The sequence below is a fragment of the Anas acuta genome, chromosome W (genome assembly GCF_963932015.1).
Source record: "Anas acuta chromosome W, bAnaAcu1.1, whole genome shotgun sequence".
In the NCBI taxonomy this organism is placed as follows: Eukaryota; Metazoa; Chordata; class Aves; order Anseriformes; family Anatidae; genus Anas; species Anas acuta.
In genome coordinates, this window is record NC_089016.1 from 23,935,274 (window position 1) to 23,954,768 (window position 19,495).

Genomic DNA, 19,495 nt, shown 5'->3' on the forward strand with positions numbered 1-19,495 from the left:
TGCCACCAGCAAAATGGCTTGGGAAAACAGAACATCGTTAGATATGATGCTCGCGGAGGAAGGAGGTGGGGTGTGTGTGTGAGATACTGAGCAAGCATGGTTGCACTCTTATACCCAGCAATACTGCCCCAGATGGCTCAGTAACTAGAGCATTTGCAAGGGCTTACCACCCTTGCCAGTGAATTGGCAGAAAAAGTAGGCATATTTACATCCTTGATCGTAGTTGTAGGAGTTTTGACAGCCATTGGTTGCTGCGTTATCCCCCGTGTAAGAGGACTAGTACAGTGGTTAACTGAAACCGCACTATTGAAACGAATGACCATGGAGCCACCACCTTACTCAGATAAGGTGACAATGAGGAGATGGAAAGCGAAGGAGAAGAAGAAATCTACCAAATTACACCTTAGAGAAAGGTTTTTCAAAAATCAACGGTTTATAAAGAAGAAAAGGGGGGAATTGTCATTTATAACGGTTGGGGGCTCGTCCGGGATGGCTTTGGTTCCTGAATTCTGATTTGATCTAGGAGAGGCGCCCCACCATTTGGTGGCTCCTGTTCGAGTCAGGTCGGGACTAATGCCATCTTGAACCTGAATAAAGGTAAGCAAAGAACTTGATTTTGTTATGAGCTCCCTTGCCGGCTGCAGCACTGTATTTTGCCCGTAATTCTGCGCGCGGAGATCCGAACGAAGACGACGGAGTCGTAAGCATTTAAGGCGTGTACCGTTTGGTTGCCTGTGTGTGTGAGTGTGTGACTGAGACGGAACTTAGTTCCGAAGCGAGTGTGGAGGTCTTCTAACCGCGGCTCCAGTCTCCCGCGAGGGACTTGGCCGGTGAAGGACCGAAGCGATTCCTATAGGATTCGTGGGTGGGTGATAGGTCCTAAACCCCCTGCAAGACACTCTTACTAAGGTAACCAAGGGCTGTGGGAATTGCCATAGTGAAATTCCTAGATGGTTCAGACAGAATTGAAGACCAAGGACCAGAAGAAAGGGAGCAAATTACCAGACATACCACCAGAAAGTCCATTAAGGAATAATGATTAGCGGACGCCCCTAGGTGCACCCTGAGTGTTTTGCTCGGAGGGGACTCCACTCTCGGCCGCTCACCGCAGGAGCAGACAAAGGCCTCCTGAAGCTGCGGACAAGCGGTATGTTTTCAGCTGCTGGAGGGATACTAACTGGAGTGTTAATAATTGTATGTCTTATTCTTAAACGTCCAGGTATTTTGTGTTGAAAGCATTTGTGTAAGTGTAAGGGTTTGAAACCAAGTGGAATGAGTCACTCCACGAAGAACACGGTCAGAGACAATACTCGTTTGGTTGGTTATCATTCTAAATTATATTCTTGTGGTATGAATGAGATGTGCTAGAGGCCTCTCTGTGTGATTGCATGATTGTGCTGTGGGAGTGAGACGCAGCGTCGCTGCGAAGCGAGTGCGGAGTTCCGATCCGCGGTTCCGTGTTCTTCGTGAGGGGAGGGGCCGGAGACGAGCGAAGTGCGTGACAGACCGAAAAGAAGTGCTGTTTTATCCAAGTGTTGATTGGTGGTGCCCAATATATGGGCCTGGCAGTGTATCTTGTGATCCTATTTTTGCTCTTAAATGCTTTGAGTGTGACAAGAAAAAAGGCGGGAGCATTATCTAAGTAACTAACAGTTTAGAAGCCCTGGCGGATTTGCTGTGGTGTTTGGTCAGTTTCCCAAGTACTGGAGAGGGGGAGGGGGCTGACTGATTATCGAAGCGGTAGAACGGAGAGAGTCATTTCTTTGGTGGTTCGGGTTTGAGCCCTGGGAATTCGGTAAGAAGGGGGAGAGCGAATTTATTTAGGCCTCAATACCTTTTTAAACCCCCCATATTGACGGATACACAGGAGTGATTCCTTGTTTTGTATGGGCTCACTAAGAAAGCGCATGAGAAAAATCGGCATTCGGCTTGAAATTCGGTCCTGTTGAAATGTCAATTTTGTGGAAACGGTGGTCATGTTCGTCTAGAAGACGGAAGGCTGAGTGCTTCAGCTGTTTTCCTGAAGTTCCGTGGCTTTATGATTGGAACGGGGCTCATTAATAATCTGAAATAGTAAAGTTTGTACGTGGGAAGAAGCGTTCAATCCCAGAGAATTGGGGCATTAGGGAAGAAGATTAGGAAAAGATGGTAAAAAACCCGCAGTAAAAAGGTTTGCGTGGAAATTGAAGCAAAGGACGGTAACTAGTAAGGAATAGTAATAAACAAATAAATAAAAGGGAATGGGAAATCAAGGAAACGGGTAACATCCAAAACAAAGACGTTTTAAAGAAAGCCTCCTTGGGTGCATATTGGCACATTCGAAGGATATTGTTAGAACTGGGGGCACGGAAAGGAAGAGGACTTTCACTAAGTATTGCAATCAGTGGTGGCCACTACATAAGCTAAATGGCCACTTTATGGATCAATCGACTATAAGGCTATCTTGCAACTAATGTTTTTGAGGAGAGAAGGAAAATAGGATGAAATGTAGTATACTGATAGGTTGTTTCAGCATCTTAGAGAGAAAAGGAGTGGAATTAATTGGCCCTTGACTGAGCCTTTGGTGTTGGCATGAGAAAAGTACAGGCTGGAGAAAGATAAAAGGAAGTGTTAAAAGAGTTGTCGACGGTGTTAAAGGTGTGGCATGTAGTATTTAACAGAGCTGTTTGAAGTTGAATGAGCAGGGAAAGAGGATGTAGGAATGTTAATAGTTCTGCCTCAACAGGAGGCTGTGATCTCAAAATCACCGGTGTGAGCCCTTTGGGGCAGAGGGACCATGATGGGTCCGAGAGAGTTGTCATGGAAACAGAAGAGCAGCTAACTCTTAAAACAACCTGAGTTTATGAGTGAGCTCAGATTGCCGATGGGACCGCTCAGGGAACTGCTGACAATTGCATTCCCCTGACCGACCCCCCACTGAGACTATAGTCACCCCGGAAATAATGAACGGTAAATACCAAAATCTGGTTAAATTGGGAATGGAGAATCAGTTCCAACAAGGTCCAAAAGAAACCCCTATGGAATTTTTGGACCAACTTTGAAATGCAATGGAAAACAAAACAAAACAAACAAACGAAACAGGAGAAAATGGGGGCTAAGTTAGAACAAGGAAAATGGACGCTGCCAGACAGGCGAGAGATACGGCCAAAAGCTTATGCGAAGCAAATACTGGGACGTTTGCATGCACAAACACATTGGGGTACAAAGGTGTTAAGTGATCATTTACTAAAACAATTTGGTTGCATTGCTTGTTTTTGAAATAGCAAAGCAAATTACACCACGTTGCTTAACTTGTCAGAAGATAAATAAGAGTGTTTTGACAAGCAGCCACGGGAGGGAGAAAAACAGATTATAGGCCTTTCGAGAGGGTACAAGTTGGTTTCACTGAATTGCCCCAGGTAGGGAGGATAAAATATCTATTGGTAATAGTAGATCACTTAACGCAATGGGTAGAAGCTTATCCCGTAGCACGAGCTACGGCACAAATGGTGGCAAAAATTCTATTAGAACACCTGATACCTAAATACGGGATAATCCAGTACATTGATTCTGCTCAGGGCACACACTTTGCTTCTAAAATAATAAAGGTATTCTGTCAATCATTGGGTATTCAGTGGGAATACCATACTCTGTGGCACCCACAAAGCTCAGGGAAAGTAGAAAGATTGAATCAAACAATAAAACAACAATTGGCTAAATCAATGATCGAGACACAAATGCCCTGGATGAAATGCTTACCATTGGCACTTCTAAACATAAGAACTAAACCACACAGTGAGACTGGATTATCGCCATATGAAATGTTATATGGTATGCCTTATTCTCAAGGGATGCCTCTAGGGAACAATGTAGTTGAGGGTCGTAGCATGCAGAAATATATAATTACTATTGGAAGGAGATTGCAAGAGCTAAGAGAAATTGGATTGATGGCTCAGACGCCACCTTTAGGATTTGCTATTCATAAGATACAACCAGGGGACAAGGTCTTAATAAAAACCTGGAGGGAAGAATCATTGAACCCCCGGTGGGAGGGACCGTACCTTGTTTTACCTGCACATCCAGAATAAAAGGACCAGTAAGTACCGAAACTTGGAGGGTTGAGTCCGCTCCTGGGGAACTGAAACTAAAGCTAGAGAAGAACTAATGTTCTGGCAGTGACGCTCTGCATGAATTAAGGACGCCAAATAAAGGGGACAAGCCTAAAGGGAGGAAAGGGAGAAGGCAAGACCGGGGCAGGACTCTCCACTGCGGTGTGTATGGTCTACCGAGGGAGGCAACCCCTATGGGTACTGACCGCCGAGTGAGAGGGCCTCGACCCGACTTCTCCCACGCTAAGGTCAGGTTGTCCCGAGAAAATAACATAAGAACCTTTTTTATAAACCCATATAAAATTGTGATTTGTTTTCCAGGAGCTGGATCACCCCGACAGGCTGAACTGAATGGTAACACAAGCCCCAATCGACCCTGAAAGCGGGCCCAACCCCTTGATTGAAGGCGTCTTGCCTATTATGATCTGTGAGGAATGTTTTAACAATTCGTGTCAATGGAGAGCTTGAAGGAAAATGTATTCGTATGTTCTTTCCTTGAAGTCTCTGATACCTGGGGGTTTCAGAACAACTGCTAACTGTTATGACTTCTGAATGGGACACTATGCAAGCCCCTGATATCTGGCCAGGAGATTAAGGAGAAGGGAAAAGCTGAAGGACGGCTAAAAGACAAAGCTTGCAGGGAACGCTGTGCAAGCTTTTGACATACAGCCAAGGAGTACAAAGAAGAAGGACAAGAAAAAAAAAAAGCCTGAGAGGAAGACTATGAGCCTTCATCATGAAAGACCCCCAGAGGGAGCACCAGAGACTGATACGCATGCTCCAGTAGGAGGGTTCAAATTCCGGAACTAATTATAATAACTCCGTTGTTTGTTTTTTTTTAGAAATAGTAATGAATATGTATTAGTCTAGGAGCATAAAAAATCAGCATCTTGATGTAACGGGTGTGCGACCAGGTGGAGCAGAGACTCCCGGCGCACCCAGCGCTGTTTGCTTACCTCTATTCTTTTAATAAATTGTAAACTTTGATTATAATCCTATTTTGGGACTGAGCTATTTATAACAACTTGGGGGCTCGTCCGGGATGGTTTTGGTTCCTGGATTTTAATCTAGGAGAGGCGCCCCCACCATTTGGTGGCTCCTGTCCGGAACCAATGCCATCTTGAACCTGAATAAAGGTAAGCAAAGATTTTGATTTTGTTATGAGCTCCCTTGCCGGCTGCAGCATTGTTTTTGCCCGTAATTCTGCGCGCAAAGATCCGAACGAAGACGACGGAGTCGTAAGCATTTAAGGCGTGTACCGTTCGGTTGGGTGGGATTCGGTTGCCTGTGTGTGTGTAAGAGTGTGACTGAGACGGAACGTAGTTCCGAAGCGAGTGCGGAGGTCTTCTAACCGATAAGCAAATACTGGGACGTTTGCATGCACAAACACATTGGGGTACAAAGGTGTTAAGTGATCATTTACTAAAACAATTTGGTTGCATTGTTTGTTTTTGAAATAGCAAAGCAAATTACACCACGTTGCTTAACTTGTCAGAAGATAAATAAGAAAGTGTTTTGACAAGCAGCCACGGGAGGGAGAAAAACAGATTATAGGCCTTTCGAGAGGGTACAAGTTGGTTTCACTGAATTGCCCCAGGTAGGGAGGATAAAATATCTATTGGTAATAGTAGATCACAACGCAATGGGTAGAAGCTTATCCCGTAGCACGAGCTACGGCACAAATGGTGGTAAAAATTCTATTAGAACACCTGATATCTAGATATGGGATAATCCAGTACATTGATTCTGTTCAGGGCACACACTTTGCTTCTAAAATAATAAGATTATTCTGTCAATCATTAGGTATTCAGTGGGAATATTCTAAGTGGTATTGGAATATTCTAAGTGGTATTCTTTATCTGCTAGAATATTTCCTCCGGTGTGGTAATCTAATTAGGTATTCAGTGGGAAAATTCTAAGGAGAATCTCCATCCTTTACTGGATGCGGGGGGGGAAACCTTGTTACAAAAGATGAGGAAAAGGCGGAGGTGCTTATGCCTTCTTTGCCTGTCTTTAGCGGCAATACCGGTTGTTCTCTGGATACCCGGTACCCTGAGCTGGCAGAAGGGGATGGGGAGCTGAATGTGGCCCTCACTATCCACGAAGAAATGGTTGGTGACCTGGTACGGCACTTGGATGCGCGCAAGTCGATGGGGCCGGATGGGATCCACCCGAGGGTACTGAGAGAACTGGCAGAGGAGCTGGCCAAGCCGCTTACCATCATTTATCAACAGTCCTGGCTATCGGGGGAGGTCCCAGTTGACTGGCGGCTAGCAAATGTGACGCCCATCTACAAGAAGGGCCGTAGGGCAGACCCGGGGAACTATAGGCCTGTCAGTTTGACCTCAGTGCCAGGGAAGCTCATGGAGCAGATTATCTTGAGAGTCATCACGCGGCACTTGCAGGGCAAGCAGGCGATCAGGCCCAGTCAGCATGGGTTTATGAAAGGCAGGTCCTGCTTGACGAGCCTGATCTCCTTCTATGACAAAGTGACGCGCTTGGTGGATGAGGGAAAGGCTGTGGATGTGGTCTACCTTGACTTCAGCAAGGCTTTTGACACCGTTTCCCACAGCATTCTTCTCAGGAAACTGGCTGCTCTTGGCTTGGACTGGCGCACGCTTCGTTGGGTTAGAAACTGGCTGGATAGCCGGGCCCAAAGAGTCGTGGTAACTGGAGTCAAATCCAGTTGGAGGCCGGTTACTAGTGGCGTTCCCCAGGGCTCGGTGCTGGGGCCGGTCCTCTTTAATATCTTCATCGATGATCTGGATGAGGGCATTGAGGGTACCCTCAGTAAGTTCGCAGATGACACCAAGTTAGGTGCATGTGTCGATCTGCTCGAGGGTAGGAAGGCTCTGCAGGAGGATCTGGATAGGCTGGACCGATGGGCTGAGGTCAACTGCATGAAGTTCAACGAGGCCAAGTGCCGGGTCCTGCACCTGGGGCGCAATAACCCCAAGCAGAGCTACAGGCCGGGAGAGGAATGGTTGGAAAGCTGCCAGGCGGAGAAGGACCTGGGAGTATTGGTTGATAGTCGGCTGAATATGAGCCAGCAGTGTGCTCAGGTGGCCGAGAAGGCCAACGGCATCCTGGCTTGTATAAGAAGCAGTGTGGCCAGCAGGGCTAGGGAAGTGATCGTCCCCCTGTACTCGGCTCTGGTGAGGCCGCACCTCGAGTACTGTGTTCGGTTTTGGGCCCCTCGCTACAAGAAGGACATGGAGGTGCTTGAGCGAGTCCACAGAAGGGCGACGAAGCTGGTGAGGGGTCTGGAGAACGAGTCCTATGAGGAGCGGCTGAGGGAGCTGGGCTTGTTCAGCCTGGAGAAGAGGAGGCTCAGGGGCGACCTTATCGCTCTCTACAGGTACCTTAAAGGAGGCTGTAGCGAGGTGGGGGTTGGTCTGTTCTCCCACGTGCCTGGTGACAGGACGAGGAGGGGGAATGGGCTACAGTTGCGCCAGGGGAGTTTTAGGTTGGATGTTAGGAAGAACTTCTTTACCGAAAGGGTTGTTAGACATTGGAACAGGCTGCCCAGGGAAGTGGTGGAGTCACCATCCCTGGAAGTCTTTAAAAGATGTTTAGATGTAGAGCTTAGGGATATGGTTTAGAGGGGACTGTTAGCGTTAGGTCAGAGGTTGGACTCGATGATCTTGAGGTCTCTTCCAACCTAGAAATTCTGTGATTCTGTGAATATCATACTCCATGGCACCCACAAAGCTCAGGGAAAGTAGAAAGATTGAATCAAACAACAACAAAAAAAAACCAACAATTGGCTAAATCAATGATCGAGACACAAATGCCCTGGATGAAATGCTTACCATTGGCACTTCTAAACATAAGAACTAAACCACACAGTGAGACTGGATTATCGCCATATGAAATGTTATATGGTATGCCTTATTCATAGGGAATGCCTCTGGGAAACAATGTAGTTGAGGATCGTAGTATCCAGAAATACATAATTACTGTTGGGAAAAGATTGCAAGAGCTAAGAGAAATTGGAGTGATGGCTCAGACACCACCTTTAGGATTTGCTATTCATAAGATACAACCAGGGGACAAGGTCTTAATAAAAACCTGGAGAGAAGAATCATTGCACCCCCGGTGGGAGGGACCGTACCTTGTTTCACTTACCACTGAAACAGCTGTGAGAACAGCAGAAAGGGGTTGGACCCATGCATCCAGAGTAAAAGGACCAATAAATACCAAAACTTGGAGGGTTGAGTCCGCTCCTGGGGAACTGAAATTAAAGCTAAAAAAGAACTAATGTTCTGGCAATAAGGCTCTGCATAAATTAAGGATGCCAGAAGAAGGGGATAAGCCTGAAGGGAAGAAAGGGAGAAGGCAAGACCGGGGCAGGACTCTCCACTGCGGTGTGTATGGTCTACCGAGGGAGGCAACCCCTATGGGTATTGACCGCCGAGTGAGAGGGCCTCGACCGGACTTTTCCCGCACTAAAGCCAGGTTGTCCCAGGAAAAAGAAACAAACAAGCAAGCAAAGATATATGTATATAATGAATAAGTTTTTTTTTTTTAACCTATTGTAATTAGTTTTCCAGGAGCTGGATCACCCTCAAAGGCTGAACAGTAACCCAAGCTCAAATAGATCCTGGAAGTGGGCCCAACCCCTTGATTGAAGGCATTTCTCACACCCCCACGATACCCCCTGGACGACGCAGAAGGATGTTATACTTCCTGGTACTATTTTTACAAGGGCAATTAAGCCATGGGAATAACTTTTTCATTCTGGGGGAGGAAGTGGCCAAGGCTTTTAACCTTAGCAATTGCTGGGTTTGTGGGGGACCAGGGGGAGCTGAAAGTTGGCCCTGGGTAGCTGGCCCGGTTGAACCTAAGGGGTGGGTTAGTAATTTGAGTGAAGTTCATAATGGTACACAATTCTGGAAAGGGGAAGAAGGCCCGTGGCAGTTGCACTCGTCAGAGAAAGGTATATACTGTTTAAACAGAACAGGAACAGTAAAGGTGGGAAAAAGCATTTGTAAATGGGCTCTGTCTCCTGGATATGAATGTACTGATCCTGAATGTGGACCTAGAAACTGTACAGCAAGTAAAGGGAAATGGAATGCTACGCATGTCCAGCTGAAAAACGGGATTTGGCTGAAATGCTCGTATAAGACGTTTTTTGGACCTGGATGTGAAGCCATGGCAAGAGCACAATCAAAGGGACAATTTGACGTTCAAATCCTGAGTTGTCAGCGTGATAACACCACTAGGGAGCAGCATGTGGTAAAGAGTCTACCGCTGGAGGTGGCAAAATGAGAATGGGACACAAGTGTTCTTTAAATGTTTCTGGTCAGCTCGTAATATGACAAGTCGTGAAGGAGAACTTAGTCATAACTGTGAGTGGGAATCTAGTGCGGGAGCTTGGAGGTGTATATATATGAGTACTAATGGGGCAAACATTGTAACAGGACCACTTGGTAATGAAAACACTTTGTATTTTCACGCCCCAAGGAATAAAAGAGAACGGGACGGTTCTTTTCCAAATGGGACGTGGGCTCATTATTGGGTGTGTGGCAAACAGGCCTATAAAAGGCTACCAAAGGACTGGTCAGGAAGAATATGCTATGTGGGGTACATAAGACCCTTGTTCTTTTTATTGTCACAAATACAAGGAAATCACTTAGGAATAAAATTATATGATGATCTGAATAGAGAAAAACGATCTATTGATGCTTCCTTAGCCGGAGGTAGTGCTCAAAAACGGAGAGAAAATGAATGGCCCCCTGAAAGAATCATACAGTATTATGGACCGGCTACCCGGAACCCGAATGAGGTAATATCTGGAGCCCGAGAACCTCTTCATAATTTGAATCGAATAATTAGGTTGCAAGCTGTCCTCGAAATAATAAGCAATCAAACAGCGACAGCTTTGGATCTTTTAGCTGACCAGTCCGCCCAGATGAGGAATGCTATTTTTCAACATAGAATGGTTTTAGACTATTTACTAGCAGAAGGGGGGGTGTGTGTGGGAAACTAAATGATTCTAATTGTTGCTTACAAATTGACGGTAATGGGAAAGTGGTTAAACAGATAACAAGAGAAATTAGAAAATTGGCCCACGTCCCAGCACAAACTTGGAAGGGTATGGATTGGGATTTATTTTCATGGCTGCCTGGTGGACCATGGGTTAGAAGGATGTTATTTTTATTTTTATGTGCTGTAATGATGTTATTATTCATACCTTGTATGATACCTTGCTTTACATTATTGATGCGCCGGATGATAAATAGTACATTTGTAATGACTTCATTAAAAAAGGAAGTCAATTATGATGCTTAAGAATTGGACCCTCTGAGAACGGACTGATGAACTCCAGTTATTAATGACAAAAGTTGAAAAAGAGACACGAATTGAGGATATTAAAAAGAAGATAAGGGATTGTGAGGAATGTTTTAACAATGTGTGTCAATAGAGAGCTTGAAGGAAAATGTATTCGTATGTTCTTTCCTTGAAGTCTCTGATACCTGGGGGTTTCAGAACAACTGCTAACTGTTATGACTTCTGAATGGGACACTATGCAAGCCCCTGATATCTTGATATCTGGCCAGGAGATTAGGGAGAAGGGAAAAGCTGAAGGACGGCTAAAAGACAAAGCTTGCAGGGAACGCTGTGCAAGCTTTTGACATACAGCCAAGGAGTACAAAGAAGAAGGACAAGAAAAAAAAAGCCTGAGAGGAAGACTATGAGCCTTCATCATGAAAGACCCCCAGAGGGAGCACCAGAGACTGATACGCATGCTCCAGTAGGAGGGTTCAGATTCCGGAACTAATCATAATAACTCCGTTGTTTTTTTTAGAAATAGTAATGAATACGTATTAGTCTAGGAGCATAAAAAAATCAGCATCTTGATGTAACGGGTGTGCGACTTGGTGGAGCGGAGACTCCCGGCGCACCCAGCGCTGTTTGCTTACCTCTATTCTTTTAATAAATTGTAAACTTTGATTATAATCCTATTTTGGGACTGAGCTACTTATAACATGATCCAGCTACGTGGGCAGAAGACGGATCCTGGGGCTATAGGACCCCAATATATATGCTTAATAGAATAATTAGGTTAGAAGCTGTAATAGAAATAGTTGTAAATAAAACCGGAGATGCACTTGGATTAATTGCAAGGCAAAATACTAAGATGAGGACTGCTTTGTATCAAAATCGCTTAGCTTTGGATTATTTGCGCAAGAAGGAGAAGTCTGTGGAAAATTTAACCTTAGTAATTGCTGTTTTATAGATTGGTGATGAAGGTGTTTCTTCCTAGTAGCTGGTAGAATGCTATGTTTTGGCTTAGGATGAGAAGAGTGCTGATAACATGCTGATGTTTTAATTGTTGCAGAGCAGTGCTTAGGCCAAGCCAAGGGCGTTTCAGCTTCTCACTCTGTCCTGCCAGCGAGCAGGCTGGGGGTGCAGCAAGAGCTGGGAGGAGGGCTGGACTGCTCGGGGTTAGGCTGGGCATCGGACAGCGGGTGGTGAGCAATTGCATTGTGCATCACTTGTTTCATACACGTTATTATTAGTAATACTATTATCATAACGATTGTCTTTATTGTTATTGTTATTATTTATCTGTCTTTATCTCAACTCACGGGCTTCGCTTTCCCGTTTCTCTCCCCATCCCAGAGAGGGAGGGGAGAGGGTGAGCGAACGGCTGTGTGGTGTTTAGCTGCCGGCCGGGTTAAACCACAACAGAAGGAAAAGCTGTAAATGAACTTGTGAAAGAAACGAAGAAAATTGCACATGCCCCAGTTCAAACTCGCAATGGAATCGAGCTAGGAGGATTATCGGGGGGGGGGGGGGGGGCTTTATGGGTGTTGATTGGCTTACTAAAAGTGGGATGGTTGTACTGGGGGGATATGTGGAGGATTTTAATAATTCCATGTTTTACCAGACCAATACACTCGGTTATACAAGGAATGCAAATACCTGCGGTACCTGTTGTGGGAATAGAAATGTTGTTTTTGCAGAGTTCCGTTGTTTAGAGGGAAGGAACTTGGTACTGAGATATGCTTGCAGTGATAAGAAGCTTAGCAGGCGACCTCGTAAAATGCAGACAACCGGACTCCTTAGGACAATTAGGTGAAAATGGCGGTGTCAAGTCAGATAAGTGAAGAAACATTACCACATCAGATAGGTTGTGAACCTGGATTACCCCCTCAGTGGGGAAACAGGGGAGGGTCCTGTCATCAAAAAGCGTATAAACTGTGTTTTGGAACTAGTAGGCGCGCTCTCCTGCTTGTGGGGCGCCCGCCATTGCAATCAATCGCGAGTAAATTACTACTTCGCTGAGATCCTCGCCTGAGCCTAAGCTATCGGCTACGGAGCGTTTCTCACCCTCCCTTCCAACCCAAGCCACGCTCTGATTCTATGAGCGGAGCGCCTGTTCTGTGGAGCTCGTTTCCCAGCCGTGCAGGGCCCAGATTCCCTCCGCGGAGCCGCCCAGCCCGTTTTCGGGCGCCCACTTCCTCCCTCCCGGTCGGCTCCCTCCGCGCCCCGAGGGCACGCGACCTCCCTGAGCGCCGATAAGCACCGGGTCGACGGGAGCGGAGCCGCCGAGAGGGCGGGGACAAGGGAAGAGGGCAGGCGAGGCAGCCAATCGAGGCGCGGGGGCGGTCGGCGGCGATCTGTCGGCCCAATGAGCGCCGCGGAGGGCCGGGCCGAGTGCGGGAAGTGAGGGGGCGTTGTACCGAGCGGGCGCCGTCATGGCCGACGGGATTGTTAGGGCGCAGGCCGCCTGGCCCGGTGGCGGCGCTGCCGCTGCTTTCGGAGAGGTCGCCTGCAAGGGCAAGGAGGTCCCCGCCAACGTTCTCCGTGAGGATGAGCGGTCGTGGACGAGGAGGTAGCCGCGGCGTTGTTGTGCGAGTCTTTCCTTCCTTTCCCTCGGCCGCTCGCAGGCCCTCTGAAACGAGGGCCCGTCGCGGGTCCCGGGAGTGCGGCAGGGCGGGTGGTGGCCTTGCTGCGGGAGGGAGGGAGGGAGGGAGGGAGGGAGGGAGGGACGGTCGGTCGGTCGGTCGGTCGGTCGGGGTCTCTCCGGCTCGTGGCGCTCTCTACTGCAGCGCCTCTAAAACGCCGCGCTTCTTCGGTGCCTGCCCCCGGGGTGCCACGGCGCGTACTGGGTCGCCGGCGCAGTCGGTCTCCTTGGGGGTTCGGACTGTATGCATATAGGCAGTGAGCATCGCAGCAGTGACCGTAATCAGTCGTTTCTGCGCTGCTGATAGCCTTGCAGAGACGCCCCGGCTCGGCTGTGCTAGGCTTTGGTTATGGCACCACCCCCACCGCGCACACGAGCGCACGCTCTCTCCAAAGTGGCTTGTGAAAGGGAAGAATTGCAGCTTTTCCTAGCTTTCTTAAACGCCTAGAAACCAGTCAATCCCGCAGGCTGCGAGAGCTTCCCAGCTCTCATTTCCGTGCTGGAGGTGGGCCGTGATAAGAGCATGCTGGCAAGGTTCACTGATGCTGGTGCGCCGCAACGTGCTAGGAGCTAAGTGAGCAGCTGCGGAGAGTTATGAAAAAGTTGCAGATGTTATCTGCAAGGTGCTAACTTTAAGTTAGTGTCCAGCCTAACCGTTGTTGCTGTTCTTAAATTTGAAATGCTAAAGATAGGACAGCTAGGGATTTCCTCTGCTTCTGACGGCAGGGTTTATCTGCAGCGTGGAAAACAGGCCCTTAGTGAAAGGGGCTGCGTTGCCCGCTCTGCGTGCTGACTCGTAGAATGGTTAGGCTTGGAAGGCACCCTTAAAGATCATCTAGCCCAACCCGCCTGCCGCGGTCAGGGACGTGTTTCACTAGATCGGGTTGCTCAAAGCGTTGACGCGTTGCTTGGAACAGCGCTTTCTTAATAGGTCTCGGTAATGTTGCAGCTGCCGCCCGTTTGGAGTACTGGAAGCGTTCAACTGCTCTCCGGAAACTGTGCTTGCGGTAGCGCCCTGCCTTTACGAAAGGGTGCGTTTCCTGTCTCCTTCGTGTTGAAGGCTGCGCGAGGAGTCTGTGTGTGTGTGTGTGTGTGTGTGTGCGTGCGCGCATCTGTTTTGACTTGGCCGTACTGGCTGCAGCAACGTATGTAACCTGAACGCTGTGCTTGATTGGAGAACCAGGCCGTTAACTTGAGTCTGATGAGTGACTTGAGAGCAGACAACCTACTCTGACCGCTCTTAGTGCGACACGTTTCCTGGAGGACGAATTAGTTGCAGTTTCTCGCTTGGTCTTAACTTGGGGCGGGGGGCTTAGAACCACTTCTGGAGCGTAGTTGGCTCTAGCGAATGGTCTTGAATTTGCTTAGCTCACTGTACCGAAGGCCTGTTTCACGGTTGAGCGATGTTATAGGGAGGAGTGTGAGGAAGGCTTATAATTCTCGATTGTCGTGCAGTGAAAGGCGATGGTGAGTAAGAAGTACAAAGCATCTGTGGAATCGAGTCTTATCGGCAGTGTTTCAGTCGCATCTAAAACAAATAAAAATAGCGGAAGTCGCTAACCTGAAGTACTCGGTTGTCTCGCTGCCCCCGTCACCTTGCGCGCTGGATCCTGCTTCTGGTGCCATATGCAGTTTCTGTCTGCTGGTGATTTGGGGAGTTCCCTCGCAATTAGTTGCGAGTTGATGGTTTCCTACAGGTCGGTGGTATTTGTGTTTCGAAGGTGATGCCTTGGCCTCGGTCTGGAGGTGTCTGACGTCAGGCCGGCCGTAACGGGCTAATTTGGAACGTTCCTTCCCCTGAGTAGGTGGCGTTCTCGAGGACGGAGAGTTAATACGGCCTCAGCCGGATTACTCCAGGTTCTTTGAAGATGCCTTCCTGCCTCTGGCCGAGGCAACATTTGGACGTAACCGAAGGACGGTTAGCCATTGTTTGCCGCTTGTGTGTCTTGTGCGTAGAAGGTAGAGAACTTTGCCTATTCAAAGCTCGCTTAAGAAGAATGGCTGTTTTGTCGTGCGCGTTTGGGGCGCCTGATAATCTGCTTTGGTAGGGCGAGTTCAGTGGGGCATAGTGATTTGCTGAAGCTGTTGCCTTTCTCTGAAGCCGACTACGTTTTAACTGTTTACTCTTCCTCCAGTGCCTTGCGTTCCGTGATAGTTCGCCTCAGGCTCCAGTGTTTTTTCCTAGTCCTTCCTGAGAAGGTAGTTGTCCGGTTATGTGAAGCAGAAGATTCTGGCGGACCCGTGAGTACTGTGGGAGCTTTCTGTTCGCTAGGCTGGCTGTACCTGTAACTGGTTTGTAACTTCCTAGACTCTTTCCCGTCTCCTCTTTTCCTCTGGATGTTGCAGAGGGGCGCACAGTAGGCTATTTGGGGTTGTCCGATGCTGTAGTCTTTCGCCTCTAGCTTGTAATGGAGCTGAGCTTTTTGACTGAGAGCAGTGATATAAAGCGATGCTCGTCTCCAGCTACGCGCTTGCAGTGCAAAAAGCAGCGTTGTTCCGACGTGCGGTCTGATGCCCGTTTTCACGGTTTCCGGACAGCGGGGGTGGTGCCTTGACTATGCAGAAGAGGGCTTGGGGTTTGGTCAGGTCAGAGGCGAGGAAAGGGAAAGCTGTTTGAGCGGCGCTTGGGTGTTTGTTTTGCTGTTAGCTATGCAAGTCAAGTTCCAAGGCTCTGTGAGCTCACGCAAGAGAAAAGGCACCGTGAAGCTTTTATTTTCCGCCAGAGCGGCTTACGTTGCCCGAAGCTATGACGGGGGCTTTAAGCCCCGAGACAAATTCAGCTTCTGTGACTGTTTTGTAGTCTGTTACTGTCTAGAGGGTAATTCAAAGAGCAGCGGTTGAATTGTGAAGGATTAGCTAACCGTGTTCTGTGGGTGGTTCTCTGCTCGCGTTCATTCTGTGCGTCGTGGCGCAGCACGTTAGGTGACGTTATTTCCTTTTTCCAGCTTCTTGGGCGTTTCGTGGTTGTTGGCAAGAAGTGTGCTGCTAACCTGGACCTGACCAATGGATTCCGGATGGCTGTGAATGCCCACCCTCGGGCCCTTCAGACTATCGCCGCCGAATAGGTTTCATATGTTGCCCATCAGTCTAGCCCCTGTTGATGTTTGATTTATTATTTTTTTTGGACGGCTGTCTATGGAGGGTAAGAAAGAGCTTTGAGCAGCGTTTGCACAATAAAGATGGAGCATGGGGATATCACCTCTGTCTTGCGTGTCTTACCGATGGAAATAGTTCCGCAAGTTAAAACGGCGTCTCCCTGGAGCGCACGTGTGTAGAATGTTTTGGTCCGTTGACAGTGTCGTGTAGGTGGTGGTTTGCCCATTCATTTGGAACGCGAAGCTAGAAGCGCTCGGCGGTCCTGTGGGTCTCCGTCTTCCTAAGACGATCTAGGATGTGCTGTGTGTTTGAGGCCTTGCTATCTTCCCCCTGCTCCCAAATAAAAGGGCACGCTTTTATTGCGAAATAGCCGTGTTGAGGACTGGCAGATGTAGAACCAGAGAAGAATAAGGTTGGAAGAAAGCTTCCAGGCATTGTCTGTTGTCTGCCCCTGTCCCGAGGAGGAGGCAGAACAAGCTCTACCGGGTGTGATTTCTGACAGGTGCTTGTCAGCCTGTTCTTGACTACCCTAGGAGTTTTGCTACCGCTTTCTTTTCAGTCCTCCTCGTGGCTTTCGCAACTTTGAGAAGGAATTCCTCCCACAGGATGTAGAAGGCTCTGGGATTCTTGAGTCGGCTTCTGATAAGTTCGAGACTCGGCTGCCGTTCTCTTTATTTTTTTTTTTGCATTTATTTTTAGTGTCTTTTTTTTTTCCCCTAAACGAAGTCCGTTGTTCAGTAACTAGAAGAAGGATTAGGTAAAGGCACCATAAGGCTTTTAAATGCGATCACCTCTCGTGCTTTGTTAGACCTCTGGCTTCGCTCTGCTCCTTGTTTAATCGCGATTACATTCAAGGCTTACTGGAGCGTGGGAACGTTAAAATGCTATTAAATACTCTTAGTGTTTGAAACTTGCTAAATGAGATGATTTTTGTGACTCCGTTCCTCATAAAGAAACTTGATTCGTTAGCAGGAGAAATGATCTTTGTTACTGGATCTGTTTGCGGGGTTAACGATTGCAGCTGTGAATGACTAAAGTCTTTTGAGGAAGCTGAATGATAAAAACCAAACCAAGAAACAGCCCTTGGTCTACTCGAAATAATATAGGATTTGCCGTTTGTGGGGTCACGTGAAAATAGTCGTGCAAGTCAACTAGTTTGGGGGGGAGGGGTGGGTGAAGGTGGAGATGCTGTTGCCCTTTCAGAGAAAGCTTCTTAAGTTGGCACTTGACCAACTGTTCTATTTCCGTATTTTCCCTTGGTCTCTTTCATTGATCTGTTTTGTTGACCTAGAAGAGCCGATGGAACTGCTCAAAGAAACGTGCTCAAGTGGACCTTGAGTAAGTATTTACATGTTCAACTGTTCCCCGGTCGGTCTAGCTAATGCTATCAGCGCTTGTATTCTTTTACAAAAGATGTTTAATTCCCGAGACAGTAGAGGAGGAAGACCACTGGTAATCTCTCTGCTTAAGAGGCACTGTTAGGCAACCGCAGAAGGCGAAGAAACTTGCCCCCGAGGCACCAATCTGACCCTTCTTTTAGCCTGTATGCTTTCAAAGAGCGTATCATAGAAGCATAGATTGGGCAGGGTTGCCAACCACTAGAACAGGCTGCCCAGAGCTGCATCCAGCCTGGCCTTGAACGCCTCCAGGGATGGGGCATCCACGACCTCCCTGGGCAACCCGTTCCGGTGCCTCACCACCCTCTGAGTGAAAAACTTTCTCCTAATATCTAACCTAAATCTCCCCTGTCTTAGTTTAAAACCACTCCCCCTTGTCCTATCGCTATCAACGCGTGTATTTTTACTCCTGTTTATACAGAATCACAGAATCGTAGGGGTTGGAAGGGACCTCAAGAGATCATCGGGTCCAACCCCCCTGCCAAAGCAGGTTCCCTAGAGCAGGCTGCCCAGGTAGGCGTCCAGACGGGCCTTGAACATCTCCAGAGAAGGAGACTCCACAACCTCCCTGGGCAGCCTGTTCCAGTGCTCCGTCACCCGCACCGTGAAGCTGTTCTTTCGCACGTTGGTGCGGAACTTCCTGTGGTGGCTTTACCGTGCTAGGCAGCTAAACACCACAACCGCTCTCTCGCTCCCCCTCCTTAGATGAGGAGGGGAAGAAGTAAAGGAAAGAACAACTCACGGGTTGAGATGAGGATAATTGAATTAAAGGGAAAAAATAATAATCTTTCCTTGATAATAATAACGATTATTATTATTAACTAAACAATTTAACTAAAGGGGAAAAAAAGGGAAAGGGATAAAAGGAAAAAACCAAAACAAATAAAGGCTACGTGGAAGTGCAGAGGAAAGAAATTACTCTCTACTTCCCACAAATGAGCGATGCTTGACCACGTCCTTGAAGCAGGGCCTCAACGCGCGTAGCCGGTGTTTGGGAGGAAGACCGACGTTTTCACAAGGAGAGCCCAGCCTTCCCCTCTTCTTCCTGTTTCCACCTTTTATTGCTGAGTGTGACATCGTACGGTATGGAATATCCCTTTGGTTGGTTGAAGTCAGCTGCCCTGGTGATGTTTGTCTTCTCGCTTTTTTGCCCACCCCCTAGGAGGGTTAGAGAGAGTCCTGATGCTGTGCCAGCGCTGCTCGGCAGTAGACGCAACACTGGTGTGATACCACTGCTGTTCTAGCTACAAGTGCAGAGCACAGCACTGTATGGGCTGCTGCAGGGAAAGTTAACATCCCAGCCAGACCCAGTACAGGCCGTTGCCCCTTGTCCTATCCCCACTAACCACTGCAAAGAGGGTGGCGAAATCCCACTGTCTCCCACGCTGAAGGTATTTGTAAACATTGATAAGATCCCCTCTCAGTCTTCTCTTCTCCAGGCTGAACAGACCCAGGTCTCTCAGTCTTTGCTCATAGGGAAGATGCTCCAGGCCCCGTATCATCTTTGTTGCCCTCCGCTGGACTCTTTCCAGGAGATCCTTGTCTTTTTTTGTACCGGGGAGCCCAGAACTGGACACAGTACTCCAGGTGAGGCCTGCCCAGGGCAGAGTAGAGGGGGAGGATCACCTCCCTTGACCTGCTGGCCACGCTCCTTTTAATGCACGCCAGGATCCCATTGGCCTTCTTGGCCACCAGGGCGCACTGCTGGCTCGTGGTCAACCTGTCGTCCACCAGGACCCGCAGGTCCTTCTCCGCAGAGCTCCTCTCCAGCAGGTCATCCCCCAGCCTGTACTGATACATGCGGTTGTTCCTTCCCAGGTGCAGGACTCTACACTTGCTCTTGTTAAACTTCATTTGGTTTCTTCCCGCCCAGCTCTCCAGCCCGCCCAGGTCTCGCTGAATGGCAGCACAGCCTTCTGGCGTGTCGGCCACTCCTCCCAGCTTTGTATCATGGGCGTACTTGCGGAGGGTGGACACTATTCCCTCATCAAGGTCGT

General features: G+C 48.2%; 1 protein-coding gene and 1 long non-coding RNA gene across 2 annotated transcripts in view; both read left to right on the top strand.

Annotated features, from left to right (window-relative positions):
- Positions 1-19,495, top strand: part of LOC137846788 (uncharacterized) — a 483,557-nt gene that overhangs the window by 208,760 nt on the left and 255,302 nt on the right. The window lies entirely within an intron of this gene.
- Positions 12,788-16,108, top strand: LOC137847300 (adenosine 5'-monophosphoramidase HINT1-like). Its single transcript, XM_068665589.1, has 3 exons — positions 12,788-12,933; positions 15,141-15,246; positions 15,951-16,108. The coding sequence occupies exons 1-3, from the start codon at positions 12,797-12,799 to the stop codon at positions 16,068-16,070; spliced, it is 363 nt and encodes a 120-aa protein (XP_068521690.1). The 5' UTR covers positions 12,788-12,796; the 3' UTR covers positions 16,071-16,108.

What these genes read in the sequence shown, in the direction of transcription:
- LOC137847300 (XM_068665589.1), top strand. Translation starts at nt 12,797, where the DNA reads ATGGCCGACGGGATTGTTAGGGCGCAGGCCGCCTGGCCCGGTGGCGGC. An exon ending in GAGCGGTCGTGGACGAGGAG is followed by an intron (nt 12,934 to 15,140) that starts GTAGCCGCGGCG and finishes CTCTTCCTCCAG; the next exon opens with TGCCTTGCGTTCCGTGATAG. An exon ending in CAGAAGATTCTGGCGGACCC is followed by an intron (nt 15,247 to 15,950) that starts GTGAGTACTGTG and finishes TCCTTTTTCCAG; the next exon opens with CTTCTTGGGCGTTTCGTGGT.